The sequence below is a fragment of the Pangasianodon hypophthalmus genome, chromosome 7, assembly GCF_027358585.1.
Source record: "Pangasianodon hypophthalmus isolate fPanHyp1 chromosome 7, fPanHyp1.pri, whole genome shotgun sequence".
NCBI classification, from domain to species: domain Eukaryota; kingdom Metazoa; phylum Chordata; class Actinopteri; order Siluriformes; family Pangasiidae; genus Pangasianodon; species Pangasianodon hypophthalmus.
The window spans coordinates 3,999,268-4,021,017 of NC_069716.1; the positions used below are offsets into that span (position 1 = coordinate 3,999,268).

The 21,750-nt window shown below is 38.3% G+C and overlaps 2 protein-coding genes and 1 long non-coding RNA gene across 6 annotated transcripts; 1 reads left to right on the forward strand and 2 right to left on the reverse strand.

Annotated features, from left to right (window-relative positions):
- hnrnph1 (heterogeneous nuclear ribonucleoprotein H1) lies at positions 1 to 10,582 on the reverse strand. Of its 4 annotated transcripts, none has more exons than XM_026940494.3 (11): positions 9,744 to 10,582; positions 7,912 to 7,997; positions 7,677 to 7,832; positions 7,456 to 7,599; positions 5,465 to 5,603; positions 3,900 to 4,075; positions 3,475 to 3,578; positions 3,155 to 3,290; positions 2,320 to 2,403; positions 2,065 to 2,163; positions 1 to 679 (listed from the first exon to the last, which is right to left on the reverse strand). In XM_026940494.3, exons 2-11 carry the CDS (start codon positions 7,994 to 7,996, stop codon positions 672 to 674), a joined length of 1,131 nt encoding a protein of 376 aa, XP_026796295.1. In that variant the 5' UTR covers position 7,997; positions 9,744 to 10,582; the 3' UTR covers positions 1 to 671. The 4 variants fall into 4 exon arrangements, with proteins under 4 accessions (XP_026796295.1, XP_034161991.1, XP_026796293.1 ...); XM_034306100.2 differs by having other exon boundaries at positions 2,341 to 2,403; positions 9,744 to 10,575; XM_026940492.3 differs by having other exon boundaries at positions 1 to 675; positions 9,744 to 10,564.
- A 2,724-nt stretch (positions 10,583 to 13,306) lies between these two features.
- Positions 13,307 to 19,689, forward strand: eif4ebp3l (eukaryotic translation initiation factor 4E binding protein 3, like). Its single transcript, XM_026940777.3, has 3 exons — positions 13,307 to 13,704; positions 17,596 to 17,769; positions 19,127 to 19,689. Exons 1-3 carry the CDS (start codon positions 13,572 to 13,574, stop codon positions 19,156 to 19,158), a joined length of 339 nt encoding a protein of 112 aa, XP_026796578.1. The 5' UTR covers positions 13,307 to 13,571; the 3' UTR covers positions 19,159 to 19,689.
- LOC117597730 (uncharacterized) lies at positions 13,490 to 14,515 on the reverse strand. Its single transcript, XR_004578478.2, has 2 exons — positions 14,148 to 14,515; positions 13,490 to 13,778 (listed from the first exon to the last, which is right to left on the reverse strand). It is a non-coding gene; the product is annotated as an uncharacterized LOC117597730 (long non-coding RNA).
- Positions 19,690 to 21,750: the final 2,061 nt, after the last annotated feature.

Consider the following 21,750-nt stretch of genomic DNA (forward strand, 5'->3'; position numbering starts at 1 on the left):
TTCATCTAACAATACAGATTTTAATAAACACTGCCCCAGCAAAAATATCAGCTCGTCTGTGCAAAAATGAAAAACTGGACGTCAATCCGTTCCTCGCATCACACTACAAAAAAATTACAGTTAGTGAGAGAAGAGCACACGATCAAAACACTATCACCGCATGCATCTATTTAACAGCATTACAGTTACAGCTACAACTCCCTCTGCACTTCTGCAGACACGCTTTACAACAGTACATCATATTCAGCTTCTCACTGGAAACCAGAACACTTTCCTCCCAAACAGTCAGGAGAGAAACACATCATCTTTGTGCATATAAATACATTTCAACTAATTAAACAGGCAACTTTTCCACTGCTAAAGTAACGTCCAGAAATGTACTTCACTTTTAATACAAAACAAGAATGAAAATAAAAATGTAATCATCCAGTTTGGACAAGGATTTCACTTGGTAAATTAAAAAGTTTGAGAGCAATTTAAAACAAAAAAAAGGATGTCGCACTAAGAAAGCAAATGAAATCACGGAGAAACATTAAATCAGGGAGTTAGTGGAGGTCGGAGCCGGGTGGAGCTACATGCCCCAGCCTCCACCCATGCTGCTGTTCAGGCCGTTCATCCCCATCGAGCCGCGGCTTCCCCCGCCGTAGTAACTACTCCCCATTCCGCCCTGATTACCTGACAGGAGGGACAAATACACACTTTAGGACCTGCGAGCTCTCACTCCCACACACCCCCACACACAAACAGGACTCAAAACAGCAAACACACATTTTTTAATGATGATTGTGGTATAAATAATAGACTCTGTTCACACCTGGCATTAATATGCGTCCGGGGTGATCTGATCGTAAGTGGACCGCACTGAGTACAGGTATGAACGGGGTCCAATCACATTCGTAGTCATGTGAATGCAAATGCATCCTGGAGAGCAACATAGGGCCGGCTAATCGACTGCATCACTGCCCTTTTATCGCTAAGCTAACGGATAAAGGTCATGCTATAACAGCACCTGCTTTTCATAGCTTCCTGTGTCATCCCATCTCTCATTCATTTATAAGTTTTGTTAGCAGACCACGTGACTGAAAAAAGCACGAACAGGTACATGAGATAGGATTCATGGGACGTTTCTGCCTGAAAATAAATGCCACGGAAGACTGATGTTTGTGAGATAAATGCGTGCGAGACTCTTCCTGCATCGGAAACGACGAATGAAATCTGATCACGAGAGGTCACTGGAGATGCATTCATAATGCCAGGTGTAAATGCAGTTTGTGATCAGATTGTTCGAGACGGATGTTATTACCAGGTGTGTACAGAGCCATAGACAATGCCTTCCCTGTGTAATTAACTTTCATTAAGATGGTGTTTAAGACATGTTCGATATGCAACATTTGCATCATTAGTTCTGCAATGGAGCTAATGTAGCTTACAACTAATATGATAAATATCAATCTCATTGAATATGTTTTCCATGAACATAAAGCTAAATCTTTATCTACTTGATTTAAATAACAACATAGATTGTGTAAAATAGCCTGGGGAGTCCATATTTACTAATTTAACTACATGCAATTTTATTATGTACATCACTTCTGGGTTTTTCACCTTAAAGACTGTGTGTGTTGTGAAATCACACAATAACATTACAATTCAAAAATATTATTCCAAAATGGCCGCCCCATAAATGTTACCAAGCGTGAAGGTTTGTTCATATTTATAGATGATACTGTAGACACACACTGTGTCCTAAACCACATCTTCAAGCCTGTGTGACGTCACTGGATGCAGTTTGAAGCAGAAATTTACACAAATGTTTTTCAGATAAACTGACTCCAAATACTTGTTAGCAATATCAGCATCACAGCTCCAGTGCAAATTACATTTTGCTTAAATGAAAAAATGTGTTTTTTATCCACAGAAAAGTTCATTTAACACCTCAGAGTACAGAATAACAAGTTGTGTACTGAACGTGTTAAAAAGATCCCCACTGAGAGCTTGATCGCTGCTACGGAGACAAATAAGAACTACACACTACGGTTTGTGTGAAGCAGAGCTGACACTCACTGTAATCACCGTATCCTCCCATGCTGCTCTGGTTGCTGTAGCCGCCGCTGTACCCGGAGCTCATCTGCTGACCGCCGTGCCCGTAGGACGACTGGTTTCCTGAGATAAAGGGACACACACACACACACACACACACACACACACACACACACACACACACACACACACACAGCCAATGCCAGTTAAAGCAACCTCATGAGTCATTACCTTAACAGCCAACATGGCCAAAAAATAAAACCCATGCTAGAGACTAACCCATCGCTCCCATCATCTGACCTCCATATCCGCCGCTGCCGCCCCCTGCTGTCGAGTTCAGGAACAGCTCAACGTAACGATGTTCTGCAAGACAAGACACAAGGGTTTTTTTTTGTGCTTTTTTATATATTAGCATCTATTCAAAAGCGAGACAATTGAGTCGAGACGATATTACGAGTGCAAGATGGCAGAAGAAGCAGCTCTACTTGTAGACAATTAATACAAGTCTGTCAAAAATGTTCTTGGCTAAATGAACTTTGTAATGTAACAAAAATATTAAGAATAAATGCCTGAAATTAAATAAACGGCATACTTACAAATAATTATATTACACAGCTGCCGCTTCTAATATGCATAAATTAGAATTTTTTTCAAGGCTCCCCTTTTAAAATTAATGGGTGCTAAATATCGGATGGCGTTCATTGCACATGTACCGTAAGTGGAGTCACACTGCTTCTTCTTCTGTAGCTGAATTTGAAATGTTTTTCTGAGCATGGATGCATGATGTACACTATGTTATACGCTAGTTGTTGACCATATATACACATACAGTCATTTAGGATTTGGCCTGATTACTGGGGAGAAAAAAAAAAAAAAAAAGCTAAGTATCAGTGACAAGCTGAGACTCTATAAATGAATCAATTACATTACAGGCTTCTCATGATTTTCTTTCCTTCTTTCCGTTTATTTAGTGACAATGTAGTGACTGTGAGGTTCAGTAATAATTAAGTCCATTTAAAGACAAAATTAATTATATGTTAAATATTAAAAATGTTACATTAAACAATTAAATTGCACACAATTTAAAAAAATATATATATATTCCTGTACTTACGCATATTGGCTTTGTCCTTTGACATGGCAGCCACGGCGTCTTCGTGCGTAGCGAACTCTACGTCGGCTTCACCAGTTACTCTCCCGTCAGGTCCGATCTCCACGTGCACACGCACCGGGTTCAGGGGAGAGAAAAACTGCGTGTGGAATAAAGAGAAATAGCACTTAAAATGGCTTAATAAGCACTCAACCTATACTTTATTCACATTTCTTTATTATTACTATTAATTAGTAGGTATTCAATTAATTACTACAAACGTGACATTTGGTCACACTACTATTTAAGACACACGCTGATCAAAGTGTAACGCAGGATCTCACGTTGTAGATGTCGGTCTCTGTGGCTCTGTACGGAAGGCCTCTCATATGCACACAGTGACCAGTCGTGCTCTGAAAAGAGGAACCGCCGTCCCCATAACGGCCATCTGAGGCGAGAGATAAGAGAACACACACGCTGAACAGAAACAGCAAGAGGCAAGAAGTCACTGTATTTATGAAACCTTAGACTAGTCTAGACTTGTTAATGATCGAGTTAGTGTTTCTCGTCAATATTCTGATTAAGGCACCATGAATATTATAAAGTATCAATAATAATTATAACAAGTTTTGCTTCGTGTTAAACTGCGATATTAATATATTAGGGTTTAAAGATGGCAAAATTATGTCTTAATAATAATAATAATTAGTTATAAGGCAGTAGCCTGGGCACTCAGGAGAAGGAGGCTTCATGTCCGGGCTGTATGTACCTCCTCCGTATCCTCCGCGACGCACGCGCTCAAACGAGACCCCGCGGCTCATGCTGTTGTAGCCGCGGCCGCCCGGCCGGTCGTAGGGTCCCGGCCTCTGCATTCCCATCACCTTCCTCTGCGGCTCGTAGTGCGTACGCACCTCTGCACGGCTGCTCTTGAAAATCTCTATGTACCTACGAAAGCCAAAGCACACCGTTGGCACTGCAGTCTACAGACCCGAGGATACAGAGCATTGCTGCGTGCACAGGAAATAATAAACCCTAAAAACTGCAGCACTGAATAACTGGCAATGACTCCGCTTAGTGATTTTGAAAATTAAATGGAAACTTCTCAGTCAAACCCTCATTCAGCTTTTCTTATGGCCACTTTTTTACATTATTATTATTATCATTATTACTATTATTATTACTATATATTATACTATTATTATTACTCTTTAGTATGCAGAGGTTACACTGTCAGAGTACAGAGAACATGGTAGAAAGAGACTTCAGTCCGTCATGTCTGACTCAGTATTACCTGCATTACCGGGTCCTCATGATCTGAAGTCTTCATTGTAGTTAAAACAAAAAAAAAACAAAAACAAACAAACAAAAAAAAGTGTGAGAAATCCCTACAGCTTCAAACTTAGTGCTGAGTGAACATCCTCGTCATCAGAATCCTTCAGATTCTGAATCTGCCATTATACACATATACAATAAGATACACGGTGCTTGTGTGTAATGGCAAAGGTTTGGAGTGTTTTCTTTAAAATCCAGTGTCATACAACCAATCGTTAATTTAGAACAGACATCTCGCAACCTCAGATATCTGTTTAACGGTAACAAAAGTAAACAATGTCTTGTCTTAGGGTGTTTTCACGTGTATAAGTCCGTTTGCAGAATCCTAATCAGAGAGACATTGATAGTTTTTATGAATTGGTAATGAAATAAAAAAAAATCAAAAAGCAAAAAAAAATAAAAAATGTTATTGAGGGGCATGTAGAGCTGAAACGTCATTGCTCAATAGATGATTCAGCAATTATATACATAACTGGTTTAAAATGTTTTGTGTCGCACCTACTGTGGTGCCTTTTTTTCCCTCCCGAATCAGTCCAAATCTACACAACACATGTAATTTCTGTCCTTTGGCTCAGTTTACGCCTCAAGACTCAATTTGCCAACTGACAAGTTGCGTCACTTTCTCACAGCATTCGATTCACATGGATGCTCTCAGACCGGTTGTTTTGTTCCACACCCATGTGTGATTGCTGCGTTCTCATCTGCTTAAAGAGTTAGAAGATTCAAACGGACTAAACGCTGCGTACGTGAAGACACCCATAAAGTGATTAACAAATGATTCACAAGTTCATTCGATGACTCACTCAGCACTAATGCTGGGAAACAGCATGATCACAGTGTGGTTTCATAAGAACTGGGCCTCATCTTTTAAAAAGCTATGTGTGGATGTTAATGCTAACAGTTTGAGAGAAGGTCTTGCCATTTCTGCAGTGCATATAATTGTTGAGAGGTGTACACCATAAGAAAAGCAACTTATCCAGCCAACCAACCAACCATCCCCACCTGTGCCCTATTCTTTCCTTGTGTTTCTTTAGAGCCTTTTCAGCTATATCCTGTGAAGCAAACTGCACGAAGGCCTCCCCCGTACTCCTCCCCTGGAAGTCCACCGGCAATGTTATCCCATTTGGCACGATTTCCAACCCTTCAACCCAAGGACAGATAACCCCAGTGGGGGACATATTAAATCACAAGCCCATTGACAAAGATTTATAGTTTGCTAAGGGAACTTTTGTACATAAGTAATGAGGTTACATGGAAATACTAGATGGGGTGCAATGTACTATGTGTGATAACGTTATATAAATTATATTATTATGGTATGAGAAAGTATCATCAGGTACCCAAAAGATATCTATAGGCCGTTTTCCACTGCACAAATTACAGGAACTTTTGATATTTTTTTTCCAAGAAACTGTGCCTTGTTTTTTTTTTTTTCTTTCCATTGGCCGCTGGTATAGTAGTGAAAGTTCATGCTAAAGTCTGATACCAACAGGAACTGATGTTACTTGGGGGCGGAGCTAGCAGCACTGTTCATTGCTGATTGGTTACACATGCAACAGTGATATTTTTCTTATAATACAAGGGCAGCAACTGTACAGAACTTATTAGTTACAATGGGTCTTATTTATCAATCGTTCAGTAAAGCTGTGGGTGAATATTTTGTGTAAGCCGAACCAAACTAAAATGTCCCACCAGATATACAAAAGGTTCAGAAACGCTTTTCTTTGTACTCGCATGTGTATGTTGATCGTGAATTGCAAAGCGCTTTCTAATACAGATCATTTGCATATAGTGACACCCACAAAACTCCATAAAAGGTCGAGTGCACAGACAGCTGGGAGCACGAAATGAACAATCAGAGTAAAGGCTGAAAGACAGAAGTGGAAGTTATTTTGACTCAATTCTATGCCAATAAAAATATTTAATAATAATAATACTAAGAAGAAGAAGAAGAAGAAGAAGAAGAAGCGAGTGATAAAACTTTCGTCATTTGTTTACGGATTATGGCTAAGAGCAGACAGACCGCCCGATCCCCCGTTTATACAGCGCCATTTTTTCTGTTATAATAGTATGATTCATTTTATAGGCTTGTGTTGGTTTGCCTGATTTTTCAATCTTCTTTAATTAATGCCAATAATATAAACAACTGGTTTTCAAAATGTTCTCGATGTTACTCTTAGTCCCTGAATTGAGTGAACTAGCATGAGGATGTGTTTTTGATCGAGACTCCAAAGCTCTTCTGTAAGTCGCTCTGGATAAGGGCGTCTGCTAAACGCTGTAAACGTAATAAACATAAGCAGTTTAAACTCCTCAGTATGTTCCAGATATAAAAATGCAGTAATCCATGCGAATATTATGATTTGAAGTCAATTAGGTCGAGGTTTATATTTGTTAGTCTTCTTATGTGTAAATTTCCACAGACTCAGGAGAACAAGTAGCTGAAATATGAATGTTTTATCGAATTTACAAGATTTTCATAAATAAATTTCTTGTGTAAACACTCGTACGAAGGATTTATGAATAAATCTGTTTGTATCCAGCTTGATAAATGAGACCCAGTGTTATTTTCATTCCATCATATTTATTGACTTAAAGCAACAATTTTATGTTGAAAGTTTACACCTGAGTATACGGATTATATCTGAATTGGAGACTTTGCCTGAAACTGAGTAATGATGATGCAGAGTAACCCCAGGTTCTGTTGGTACCTTTTTGGGCCAGGTGTTGCTATGAATGTGCAGTGGAAAAACACCCTATGATTCCTTATCATGCAAAGGTCTTAATATGAGGCATACAGGCAACCATTCAGTTATGAGATAAAAATATAAAAGTGACATTTTGGTCTTTATGGCTTTTTATATATTAGTAATATTACAACTGACCTAATGTCACAAAAATCGTAGCCTAGAAGTATTCTGAAACATTGATTTATATACTAAGAGTTTGTGATTGATGAGATGTGGGATAAAAACCCTAAGTGCTGGTTGACATACCTGCGAAAAACTGAACAATCTCCTCTTTGCTGCAGCCAAAGGGCAGACCTCGAAGCCTGACCAGGCCGTCGCCTGCTGTGTCCGGACAGTTAGGACCAGTGTGCTTTAAAACCCAGTCCATCTCCACATTGTTGGATTTGAAGACTGAAACAATACAACGGTCACTCAGTACCTGGTCATTTCACGCTCTACGTTTTCACCCTCCTTTCCCCAACGCTCACCTTCTACATAACGGTGTCCCATGGTTTCTCGATCCTTCTTCACGGCAATCTTCAGATCTTCCTCACTTTCGAACTCCACAAACGCCTCTCCGCTCGGCCGCCCTTCCCTCGTGTAGGTGAAGTGAATGCTCGTGCCGTTGTTTGCGATCTTACATTCTGCAATACGGGTGAAGCCCGACGTTTAAATCTGCATCAGAACGTCATCTTCAGTAGCAATGTGAGGTTTGGATTTTACCTGAGAAGAATCTCTGGACTTCGTCTGCTGAACAGGACCAAGGCAATCCTCTCACTCGCACCACGAAACCCTCTCCATCTGCCATGCTTAACGCAAACCGAGGAAATAATACCGGTTTGTTAAGACCTTCAGTACAGGCTAGAACAAACTGAATACAGCTTTACTAAAAAAATTAGTAAAAGCCTTACAGTCTAAATAATCATCAAGACAACGTGAAATTCGCGAGATTTTATGGAGAAAGAACAATAACTCTATTAAATTAATTCTACTACTAATAATTCTATAACGTCATATTAAACTGTTAAATAAGACTCATCTAATTAATCTAAACTAGACTTTATCAAGATTAGAGGTGCGTCCGGAATCGCATACTTACGCACTATTCTACGCCATTTTTTTGGTGTAAATACTGTGAGTATTGTGTTCACACTGAAAATTACAACAAAAAGAAGTGCAATGGATGATGCACTTATTCAACCGAAAAAACTGAAGTGTGGAATGTTGGACGCTTCATGCACGCAACGGTCGCAGCTTTGCATATGTAGCGGAAGAGGGGCGGAGCTACCAGGCGCTGACGCTAGCTCAAATTGGCTCGGAATAAATAAATAAATACATACATACACACGCAAATAAAGAGAGTGTGAAAACTTCAGTAAGTGAATTTCTTCATTTTATTGTTTATGTTACCTTGATACAGTGAAATTCACTTTCTGTTAAAGCTAGTGACGTCACATTATGTTCGTTTGACGTCATTTGCCATCGACTGGTAAACAGTTTATACTTCTGTTTAGTAAAAAACTGTCAGCGTTCCATTAGAGATGATGCGGCGTTTCTAAAACTCATACACCAGACAGTAGAGTACAGATGCGTAGTGTAAGTGTGTAACGTAAGAGCGCAGCGTAAGTGCGTAATGTAAGTGCGCATAAGTGCGCAGCGTAAGAGCGCAGCGTAAGTGCGCAGCGTAAGTGCGCAGCGTAAAAGCGTAGTGTGAGTGCGTAGTGTAAGTGCACAGTGTAAGTGCACAGTGTAAGTGTGCAGCATAAGAGCGTACCGTAAGTGCGAAGTGTAAGTGCGTAGTGTAAGAGCGTAGTGTAAGAGCGTAGTGTAAGTGCACACTGTAAGAGCGCAGCGTAAGAGCGTAGTGCGTCATTTGGGACACAGTTCTGGTCTTTAACAGGTAGGTTAGAGGTTAAAGTTCCCCATTTGAATGATTCCCGCCCATATTCACGAAGCTCCGCCCTCAGAATCTTATGTGACCCATAGAGTCTATAAAATGACAAAACACACAAAAGTTTTCCGGGCCGGACGTCAATTTTCCAAACGCGTTTTCTCCGCGAATTAATAAACTTGTACTAAGGCTACAGTTTAACCCATTGTTTTTTATCACGTTCTACATATTTTCCAGGTTATTTGTAAAATTAAGGTATAAATACAAATCGACTATTGCACCTTTAAAGCAAACCGTTAGGCCAAATTCCGTTAAGACTTTATGCACTACACAGGGTTTACTACACCCGGGTTATAGCTCTGTGCATCCAAAAGGAAGTGGTTTGGGATGCAGAATGCGTACTGCAACCTCGAAAAACAACTGCAAACCGGAATAAAGCGGCTTAATACATTTAAGAGGAAAAAAAACAACAAAAACATTTCAATCCATTCAATTGTGTGCTAGTTACTCCGCTTAGCTAGCAAAGCCAACTACAACCAGCATCATTTATTTGACTTAACATAATATACTGAGCGTCCATTAAACAAAATTACTCTTTAACCTTTTATAAATATACAGCAAATATCATCAGATACGTATGATTTGGTCTAAATAAGCGAACTACCTTTACTAGCCGATTCGCTGTCCACCGGCCAATTGGTGTAAAAATGGTGAATTCCGAGCAGAATGCCAATACGCGTGCGCGAAGAAATAGTGCGCATGCGCATTCAAGACTAACGGAAATTACGGAGTCGACTCCGTGTGTTAGCAATCGATTGAGTCGATTCTGAGAATCGATTCTACACAATACATTTCAGTATAAACCATCTGAATCAGTATCAACGTATGGAATCGGCTTCGGAAAACTTAGGAGTCCATTCTGACCATGTTTTGGTATTTGACTGAGTCGAATCTGGGAATCGATTCCACACAGTACATTTTTCAATGACGGAAAGTATAAGTGAACTGAATCAGTATCAACGTATGGAATCGGCTCCAAAGATTCAGAGTCGGATACATGGAATCAGAGAATCGATTCGTTTTTTAGATCATAGTTCTGTAAACTAAATGTTATATCCCCCACCTGATCAGAAAAGTCTTTTTTCTTTAGTGTTTTCTAGCAATAAAAGGTAATATGAGCAATAGTGTGTTTATCAAATGTGTCTATCATTAACAAATATATACACTCTACAGTCCCAAAAAACTATACTGTGACTTACATAAATTTATAGTAAAATAATCATGGTTACTGTTTTTGGCCTAAATGGTGATGGATTTAATTATGTTGCTTCATTTATTTTACTGATTTTAGACATACAAGCCATCTGTGAGCTCGTATAAAAACTGTAAGTAAATAAATAAATAAATGTGAGCAATATCCAGGAGATTTGTTTACGTAAATAACATCATGACGTCACTCCACACTCTACAAGCCCATAACAAGTCAACTTTAGAGATAAATAACATTATATTATTGGCTAAGCATTTTATCCACAAATGCAGTTTTTTTTTTAAATCCCCCTGTTTATAGTATTTAAGAATTATATGGTACAGTCTCTAAAAGCCCTGTCAAAAATGAAAAATAAAAAAGCTGTTTTTTGTTGATATTATCAGATAAATATAATTTGTTATAAAAATAGTGTTAATACCCCTGTGATAAATTTGTTATCATTGTTGTGGCTACAGTAGTGTTTACAGGGATACTATGCATCTTACTGAGCTTCGTCTCTTTTCTTTTCTTTTCTTTTCTTTTTTTAAAAAAATATTTTTTTTTTAAATATTGTGTTGTGGCTAAGCCCTTGTTATAAGGTTGATTGAGTAGATTGTAACTTGAATGCCATCGTGTTGTAATATTCTTGGTTTTCATTGAATAAAAAAATTAAACAAACAAACAAACAAACAAGCAAAGCAAATAAATAAATAAATAAATAAATAAAAGTGAGCAATATAATAATAATAATAATAATAATAATAATAATAATAATATAGCAATAATAAATATTGAAGTGAACTTTAGTGTAATTTCAGTTAACAAACACAATGTCTTCAAAAAAAAGTATATACTATTATTATTATTGTTATTATTGTTGTTGTTGTTGTTGCTGCTGCTGTTGTTGTTATTGTTGTTGTTGTTGCTGCTGCTGCTGCTGTTGTTGTTATTATTATTGTTGTTGTTGTTGCTGTTGTTGTTGTTGTTATTATTATTATTATTACTGTTGTTGTTGCTGTTGTTGTTGTTATTATTATTATTATTGTTGTTGTTGTTGCTTCTGCTGTTGTTATTATTGTTGTTGTTGTTGTTGTTGCTGTTATTATTATTATTGTTGTTGTTGTTGCTGTTGTTATTATTATTATTATTATTATTGTTGCTGTTGTTGTTGCTGTTATTATTATTATTATTATTATTATTATTGTTGCTGTTGTTGTTGTTGTTGCTGTTATTATTATTATTATTATTATTATTATTGTTGTTGTTGTTGCTGTTGTTGTTGTTGTTGCTGTTATTATTATTATTATTATTATTATTATTGTTGCTGTTGCTGTTGCTGTTGTTGTTGCTGTTATTATTATTATTATTATTATTATTATTATTATTGTTGCTGTTGTTGTTGTTGTTGCTGTTATTAATATTATTATTATTATTATTATTATTATTATTGTTGTTGTTGTTGCTGTTGTTGTTGTTGTTGCTGTTATTATTATTATTATTATTATTATTATTACATGTATATATATTCGCGTGAAACGAATCCCGTGTAAGTTCTACGGCGCGTGCTCTGTAACGCTGTGGAGCGCAGCAGCAATGGCGGACAGGCTTCTGAGCACGTGCTCGGCGTCCTATTTAGAGCACGTGGTGAATTCTGTTTTTACTTTTGCCCATGTGCATCCCCCATCACATGATCCCCGTCACGTATTCAGGGTTGCCAGATTGCACCGAGTGTTTACACGCACGTTACACTGTGCAACTTTTTTGTACACAGATCTCCCAATGCACTACTGAGTAAAATAAACTGCATTTTTTTTTTATTCATTTTTTTTCTGCATTATCCATCATGGAAGGAAGGAGGTTGTGAGAAGATATCAAACAGAACTGTGATTACGGTGTTTCTTCTGGCTCCGTCTCCAAACGAATTGTTCGCACGGCTAAAATAAATGTCGTACACCGCACACATCTATCTTTAGATAACCCTGATATCAATCTGGTGCATGTTGTTGACGTCACATGTGTTTTAAGATTTCCCTTTAACACAAAACACGCCTCTGCTATGATAAGCATGAGGTAAATATTGAGTATTGGGTCATAAAATGTGATTTGAGAAACATTTTATGTTTCAAATGTACTTTTAGAGCAATAGTGTGTATATACGAGAAACTTAGCAAAGTGTAGCTACATATCCAATAATCTATATAACCGCTAAAGACGGCTCTATGTAGCGGAAGGGTCAGCGCTATTAAAGGCCAAAATGGCTAAAGCAAAATGTTAGAGATGAAAATGATGGATTTAAAATGGTCAGCTGTGAGGTACGATGTGGTGATTCACTTGACTAATTAGAGATGTGTTACGTCGATCTGTGTGACTAGCTTTGTGACTAGTTAGCGAGCTACAAGATGACGATTGTGATGTTGTTGATCGCGACATTATCAGGAAAGTTGACGCTTTGGAAGCTGATCTGTTTGAGCACAGTGTACAGATGAGAAATTGAGAGAGCTGGACGGACTAAAACCCTAAAGCGCCGCTGCATCGCTTTCTTTAGGTAGAGATAAAGGGATTAGCGGGTAATGGAAACAGTTAACCCTTTTTCGTAAATTATAAGAAATTTTTAAAATGACTTTTTTACTCAGTTCTGCATAAAAAGTCATATGAATTTTTATTTTAACTCAAAATCAATTTCATTAAAAGGTTATTCAGCTGTCCACAAGCGTGGACGCCATGCATGAAAGAGTGAACCGATGCGAAAATGGACCAACAATGCAACGATAAAGAAGTTTAAACTTAAAAAAAAAATCAACTCAGGATTTCACTACGGAAAAATAAATCTTGGACACCACTGAAGCTCACATGTTAGTTATAAAGATTAATATGCAAGTTTTTTGGGGTAGATTTTATCTTCTGGTCAGGAAACCTGTTTACCAGGTTACCAATCTGGCAACCCTGATCAGCACGTCCTGTCTGTTGGTGTTAAATATCCACACACACACACACACACACACCCTGCACCCACTACAGTAGTTCCTGCTGTGGAAAAATACAACTGCTCTTGGAACTTGTGTGCTGCTGCAACAATGCACTTTTAGAAAGCTTGTTAGTTTAGCTGAGGAAGTCAAATCAGACAGAAAGAGAAGAAAAGAAAAGTGAGGAAGTCAGATAAATAGGTCAGATAAATAATAAGCAGCAGTGGGACAGCTTTATTGTCTGCTTCTTCTACTGAACTTTTAGGCTTATAAATCCACAATGTCAGCTAACACACAGAAGACCAGGAGCTGTCCCATCCCAACCCGTGTGATCCAGCTGAAGGACTGGTCTCAGCTCCCAGACTGTTACAGCCAGACACCTGGAGGAACCCTGTTCTCCACCACGCCTGGAGGTGAGCACATGCTTCTGCCCAGAAAAGGGGTACAGTGTGAGGAGTTTTCACTGAGCAGGACTGAAGGGTGCATGCTGTAAATAAGTTACACACATCCAGTTTACACACTGTATCCACTGACCAACAATGCAGCAAGACTTGCAAGTGGCTCAAAGCCACCCTTACTTAATCTTTTACATCACTTCTAGATTCTTTCTAACTTCATAAAATATTCTTATTCTTAAAGCAAGTCAATATATATATATAAAAATCTCTGATTTATCTTTATAACATGCTGGCAATGTACTGTTTTGCTGTTTAATGCTTGTTAATGCTGTTTAGTAGCTGTAATAGTGATCCAGCTCAGCTTTAAACCAACCAGAAACACAACAAATGGTGGCCATCTGTAAACCAGCTGTAAACCAGCATGTGGTGTTTTTCTGTCTCAGCTCTAAAATACTTACAGCAGCTCTGCTACTTTTGCAACCCTTCTTGGAAAGAAAGGAAAAAAATGACATTAAATTACATCCATTTCTTCACAGCTAGTTATAAATCCTGAACTCATTAATCAGGCGAGGACTGCTACCTTATCAGACAGAACAACTGGTTCGTTACATAACAGTAAGATATGCTATCTATTCATAGCTCGTTTGTTCCAGAGATACCGCACTCCTGAGCTGTTACAAAAACAAAAACAGTTGATGAGCCCTCCACCCAGCCCTCTCATTGTTCCTCATTTTGTCAGACGGTCTTTACGGCCATACCAGCACTCCTGTGCCAAATAGGAGGGATTTTTCTTGGAAAGCCATCCTTCCCTACTTCCACAGCTGTTGCATTTCAGGAATAACCCAGAACTTTCTGTTCCAGCCAGAAAATGTTCGCCTGGGGAGGTTACGGAGGCCCGTGCGAGGCAAAGTTTACTTAGAGAAATGTTTAGATTTTAGATTAAATTATTTATCGTTTGTGTCAAAATCGTGCCTTGCAGTGACAGGAGTGTGAGGATTGTGTGAAATGTGAAGATTAAAAATCTAAAATCTATCCGGTTGTGTGAAATGTGAGGATTAAAATCTAACAGTAGCTCGAGAACGAAACTATTACGGCTGAGTGATTCATTGTATCACAAGATCTTATTGATGGTGTAATAATAAGGATGTGGTACAAAGTATGCTGCACACGTATGCACTTAAAAGCAGACAGAAAGCTACATTTGTGATTTCGTAATCTTTACTGTGTTTCCTCCAAATACTCAACAAACACCTCCAAAAAAACCAAAAAAACTGTCATCAGTCCTTTTGCTACTTTGATTGGATGATGTTTGTTTAGGCTGTTGACTTTTAGTTCCTCTTCCAAATAAAAAAAGGATATGAGTAAATAATCCACGTTGTTCATGTTCAGCTGTATTTCTCAATCACTGCTGATGATGTGTTATGGATGTGGCTGAAAAATCTAAGCCCAAAATGGATCGAATCTGTTTCACTCTGTTATAATCACCACGACAGCCTACAACTTTCAGCTGCATGAATCTACCGTCAGGGCTGGAAAGAAATCAGCCCCAGCCTGACTTCATGCATAGTCGTAACATTGTGTGTGTTTTTTCTTAGTGGTGGTGCTGTTGTACTCAATTTCACAGAAATAAAAAAAAAATCCATTTGATGTTTGTTAATTGCAAATAATCTGATGTGGATGCTAAAAATGAAACCTTGTAATTATACAGATGAAAGAAAGCACGTGTTTATACCAGCTTTCAGTGATTATAAGCAACCCGAGCTGCACATGATGTACAAAAATAACATATTTTAGCATAGCATGTTGTGTGATTTATGGTATTCAAACAAATCAATGTTAAAGACTATGGTCAGATTAACAAACGGTCTATCATGCAGTTGTAAAATATTGAACGGATAGAGCTGAACAGATGCAGTGTTATGTGGCTAGTTTCGTCAACAGGCTTAACGGCTCGTACTCGCACTATCCGGTGTCACCCAGAAGAGGATGTGTTCCCTTTTTGAGTCTTGTTCCCTTTCGAGGTTTCTTCCTCATGTCGTCACAGGGAGTTTTTCCTTGCCACCATCACCTCTGGCTTGCTCATTAGGGATAAATCTAAATTTATATCTGGATTTCTGTAAATCTGTGTTGATAAAAGCGCAGTGTAAATAAAATTGAATTGAATTATACTCAAGAAAGTGTAGTTTGTGTAGAAGCAAAGCAGAACCTTGGTATTTATGAAACATTGCTCATAGTGTCTCCATTTCCCCCTCCCTGCTCCTTCACCCCTTTTTGTCAAGAACACGGAGCACAAAATAGACAAGGTTGCATAACATGTTTTTCTGCCTCTTGACAGAGAGCATGGATAGAGTAGCACCACCCCTCGTACCGGTCACACTTCAGCCAACCGTGTGTTAAAGTCTCTGCCCTGCCTTGTAACTTTACCATAAAGATGAAATCAGGGAGTACTCAGCCTGCTGTGTGTGTGTGTGTGTGCGTGCGTGCCTCGTTTGTACACATTCAGACTTTGCATAACCTCCATGTGGTCTGGCCTGCCTCAAAATGGCTCCCTCCAACTCGAACATGTGCTCAGATTTCCTAGAACTTCAGCACAGATGCCAAGGCTAGCCTCGTCGGCTCCTCTCATTCAGATTCGAACGAGCTCTTCTCTGTTAACAGCCGAGACAAAAGGCCCAGTGTGAGTTACTTTAAAGGCTCTTGGCTTTGTTCACACTGAGAGCTCTGTCATGTTGAATAGTTATGTTAAACAAGAAAAGTGTATGGAAATCCTTAGTGCTGATTTGAACACTTTAAACCTAATCCTGGGTGAAATTATAATATCAGTTACATTTCAGAACTTTGAGACTGTTAAAATAGTCAATATCAGCTCAATAAAATAATGTTTAAATAGTAAATGGTGAAAATACTTTTAGTTTTCTTAATAAACATTTTGCCCTGGGGCTGAAGGTTGCTGAGTGTTTTCAGGGCCATAAAAATATTTTCAGGCTCATAAACACATGCTGAGAGTCAGCATGTTCTGGATTGTTTGTGATTTAAGTACATTTTCATTTATTTTTAATCTTAGAAAAGTCCTCATTTGCAATGGTGCCATTCAATAGATTAAATAAAAACATAATGAAAATAAAATACAGGATGAATTGAAACAATATATAATAATATATATAAACAATAAAAATATTTAAAGCTAAGTCATAAATCAAAACACAGAAGGCGTAAATGAAACGTACAGTTCAACATAATGATATAAAACATTACATAATGCATTCACAATCACTCTGAGAAACACAGCTGATAAAAAACACTAATGTATCTGTAAAAGCTTTATTTGGTATAAAATTTAAAATAACCATACAAATGTAAGCTGAATAATTTATTAGTAGAGAAAAAAAACAAGATTACATCAGATACTTCATGCAGGTTTTTCATAAATTGATTATATTCAATACAGAATTCAAGTCAGTTATTTAGACATACTGTTCAGTGCAAAAGTTTGCACCCCCCATGGTTTTTGAACTGGGGGAAAAAGGGACTGTATAATCAGTTTTTACAATGCATCTACAATTAACAATTAAAAACCAAGTTAAAAATCAAATGTGGGTTTATCCTGGAGCAAAACAATCCAAAACTGAAAGCTATATCAACAATCAACAACAACAAAAAAAAACTAGTTCAAAGATTTTTGGGTTTTTTTTTTTCTTCCCATTAATGTGCTCACATACTATTTGACCATTTCCTGTTTGAAGGAAGATCGGTGAAACTCAACACATGAAATAGTTTGTTTGTGTAAATTAAATCTGTTTTCTTTACTCTGTCTTAAGGGGATGCAAAGTTTAGCACTCAGCTGTGAATGCTAAAAGTGTGACCTAGATGTGAATATTCATGGCCTTGAACCTTTTCTATCTACAGGCACTCGTATCATTTACGACAGAAAGTTCCTGCTCGAGTGTAGGAACTCGCCGATCGCTCGGACCCCGCCCTGCTGCCTGCCCCAGATTCCCGGGGTGACGGTTCCTTCCAATCATCCTCTGGGCAAACTGGAGGAACTGAAAGAAGAGCTGGAGGAAGAAAAGGATGCAGCAGGTAAAGCAGATCTAAATGAACTGCCAGAGGAGTAGCACAAAAGAAACCTTATTCAGGCTAAACAAAAAAAAAGCGTTCTTCCTCAAGGGATCTTTAGATAGATAAAACTTGCCTGGGCAAGTAAGGAATAAAACCTAGATGGCGGGCTGTTATAGGAAAATAATCAACGACAAGGTGGTGTGACGCAGTCTGACTTGAAGTAGAGTCATAGTTATGACCCAGAAGTTCATTATTTTCCTACACCAGCATGTCCTGAAGTGTGTTATTCCTTTTATATCTCATCACTTTGTCAACAATTACAGTATTTAATTTACTGATGAACATGACATGCTTTTTAACCATGTTTTTCATTTTATTCTCTCTTGAATTTGAAAATTATGTGCCGCATCTGACATACAAGTCCCTGTGAGTTATCTGTTACGATAGTGTGTATGTATATATGTGTGTGTGTGTGTGTGTGTGTGTAAGCTTGTCAGGGTTTTTAGAGAATATGGTGATAAATGACATCCGAGAATATTACAGGTATCAGTGGTACTTTACTCACTCTGACTGACTGTAATGAATGTTCTGAATGGACGTCAGAATCTATTTGCATAATCAATGTTTCTTTTCTTTGTTTTTTAAACATTTAATAAGCATCAAATCATCCTTTGATACATGGCACTACTGGATTGGCTGTGACTTTGTTAGCAATATTTCTTCTCCTTTTTACTACATTAGTAATTTACTGCCATTCTGAACAGGGGAAAAAATTAACTGAACAAGAATGAATCCTCCTGGTGCCCCCATGGTGGAAAAAATGCTATGGTAGATAAAATGTGATAAAGTGCTCTGTAAATTGCCCCATATGAAAGATTAAACCCTTAGGGTGTTCTTACAGTGGAGAAACTACTATGACATGCCCTAATGGCTGATTTTCAAACGAAAAAAACATGAGGAAATGCCCTCTAAGGTGCCTCTATGTGTGAGTAAACGTGAAGAAATGCCCTCTAAGGTGCCCCTATGTGTGAGTAAACATGATGAAGCGCCCTAATGAATGCCCTTCAAGTAGAAAAAACATGATGCAATGCCCTCTAGGGTGCCCCTAAGTGTGAGAAAACGTGATGACATGCCCTTTAAGGTGCCCCTATGTGTGAGTAAACGTGTTGACGTGCCCTCTAGGGTGCTCCTGTGTGTGAGGAAACATGATGAAGTGCCCTAATTGGTGCCCTTCCAGTGGAGAATATGAGATACAGTACTTTATAGGTTTTCCTACATGCAAGAAAATGACATGAAGTGCCCTGTAGGTGCCGCTGCCCCTCAGACAGCCCGTGTCTGTCCCTGCTAACACGTATGTAACCTCTGTTTCCTCCTGTAGCTGATGACAACCAGTTCGAGATGGACATTTGAGCCTGCGATGTGCCTCCTGTGGAGAACCCATTTCTGCTGGGACGCTGCTACATTTCCCATCGACAAGCTCTCACTGGATTCACTCACTTCCGTTTGAAGGTTTTTTTTTTAAAAAAAAAGCAGATATGTATAGAAACAAACACTCAGAGGGTGTTTTTCATTTGTTTACAGCTTTATTTCAGGTATTTTGTCATCAGCAGTGTACAAAAAAAAGAGACTGTGGATGTCTGTGCATCCTTTAAATGATTCTTCCTGTACATATGGTACTTTGTATTTTTTTTAAAAAAAAGGGAAATGATTAGATTTAATTGGGGGGTAATATGGTAAATGCATATACGTACATATTTCAAAGCTCTCTCTTATTATATTTGAAAAATGTAAAATCACAAATGTGCCAAACTGAATCTGTAAGCAACAGAATTCATATTTTAAACATTTTTACCCCAATATATTTTTCTTTCATTTGAGATTTTCTCCAAATTGTCATTTGCTGACTTTTTATTACTTTTATTAAACTGTGACATAAACATATATCATTTGAATTGAGCACTTTTTTACTGATGTTTCATTAACATACACATACACAGTAGGGTGAAATATTCGTTGCTGTGTGCAGGGTGACAGAAAGCACAGATGTGCAAAAAAAAAAAGATAAAAAGTTTAAAAACAACGCGTACAGAGCTGAGTGCAGGTCATGGCACAAGAGTTTGAGAACAGGAAGTGATGTATGGTCGAGCACAGAAGTTTCACCTTCAGGAGATATTTAGAGTGTGTGGTTTCACAGATCTTTCTCACAGGTAATAATAATAGTTCACTAACCACACTAAAGAATTAAAGGAGCAGAGTTGAGAGGTCTTTACTGTAAATAATATTCTTTATTCAGCATTCTTATTGGAATGTTTGTTCACAGTAACAACTTGTACTGTATTTTTACAGGATTACATATTAATACCTGTATATTACTGTAAAAAATGTTAATTATACCATTCATGACATCAGTATAATAAGGTTTTATCTGGCATTTTGGTCTAAAATGAAATGAGTTAACCAGATTAATGGAGGATACACTATTTTCCTTTGGTCTCCTTGTGTGAAAAATAAATAAATAAATATGTATGTATGTTAGGGTTGCACAATATGCACAATATATCGAAATTATTGAACTATTGCAAATGGAAATATTGCTATATGCATATCGCAAGGGCTTGCGATAACTGGATGATTTTAATATTTTGAAAAGTCAAAGGTTTAGGGTGGCTCAGATAGCAGAGAATGCTTTCTTTTCCTCAAAGGAACATGAAACATGGTTGTCATTTTCAGTTTTTAAATATAAAAATATGTTTAAATATAATTTAAATAGATTTTTATAAACTTAAAGTATTATCATACCGAATATCGCATTTTTCGTCAATATCGTGCAGCCCTAATTTTTCTTCTGCAATGTTTCTGGATGATGTAAATCATATGCTCTGGCCTTCACACTCAACACATCTCAACTCAGCTGAATATCTAAGTGAGATTTAGACAGCGTTCTTCTGGAAGTTTTCAGCTCCAGAGATATGTACAATCTGTGACAAGGTGTATTAAAGCTGTTCTGTAGATACACTATATTACCAAAAGTATTCGGTCACCCATCCAAATGATCAGAATCAGGTGTGCTAATCACTTGGCCTGGCCACAGGTGTATAAAATTAAGCACTTAGGCATGCAGACTGTTTTTACAAACATTTGTGAAAGAATGGGCCGCTCTCAGGAGCTCAGTGAATTCCAGCGTGGAACTATCATAGGATGCCACCTGTGCAACAAATCCAGTCATGAAATTTCCTCGCTCCTAAATATTCCACAGTCAACTGTCAGCTTTATCATAACAAAATGGAAGAGTTTGGGAACAACAGCAACTCAGCCACGAAGTGGTAGGCCACGTAAACTGACGGAGAGGGGTCAGCGGATGCTGAAGCGCATAGTGCAAAGAGGTCGTCGACTTTCTTCACAGTCAATTGCTACAGAGCTCCAAACTTCATGTGACCTTCAGATTAGCCCAAGTACAGTACGCAGAGAGCTTCATGGAACGGGTTTCCATGGCCGAGCAGCTGCATCCAAGCCACACATCACCAAGTGCACTGCAAAGCGTCGGATGCAGTGGTGTAAAGCAAGCCGCCACTGGACTCTAGAGCAGTGGAGACGCGTTCTCTGGAGTGATGAATCACGCTTTCCATCTGGCAATCTGATGGACGAGTCTGGGTTTGGAGGTTGCCAGGAGAACGGTACATTTCGGACTGCATTGTGCCGAGTGTGAAATTTGGTGGAGGAGGAATTATGGTGTGGGGTTGTTTTTCAGGAGTTGGGCTTGGCCCCTTAGTTCCAGTGAAAGGAACTTTGAATGCTTCAGGATACCAAAACATTTTGGACAATTCCATGCTCCCAACCTTGTGGGAACAGTTTGGAGCGGGCCCCTTCCTCTTCCAACATGACTGTGCACCAGTGCACAAAGCAAGGTCCATAAAGACATGGATGACAGAGTGTGGTGTGGATGAACTTGACTGGCCTGCACAGAGTCCTGACCTGAACCCGATAGAACACCTTTGGGATGAA

Coding starts and splice junctions, on each gene's coding strand:
- hnrnph1 (XM_026940492.3), bottom strand. CDS start 7,996: ATGGCAGATGGAGAGGGTTTCGTGGTGCGAGTGAGAGGATTGCCTTGG. Junction 5,604..7,455: donor GATTGTTCAGTTTTTCGCAG/GTATGTCAACCA, acceptor CTTGGGTTGAAG/GGTTGGAAATCGTGCCAAAT. Junction 4,076..5,464: donor AAGGAAAGAATAGGGCACAG/GTGGGGATGGTT, acceptor TGGCTTTCGTAG/GTACATAGAGATTTTCAAGA.
- eif4ebp3l (XM_026940777.3), top strand. CDS start 13,572: ATGTCAGCTAACACACAGAAGACCAGGAGCTGTCCCATCCCAACCCGT. Junction 13,705..17,595: donor GTTCTCCACCACGCCTGGAG/GTGAGCACATGC, acceptor TTCTATCTACAG/GCACTCGTATCATTTACGAC. Junction 17,770..19,126: donor GGAAGAAAAGGATGCAGCAG/GTAAAGCAGATC, acceptor TTCCTCCTGTAG/CTGATGACAACCAGTTCGAG.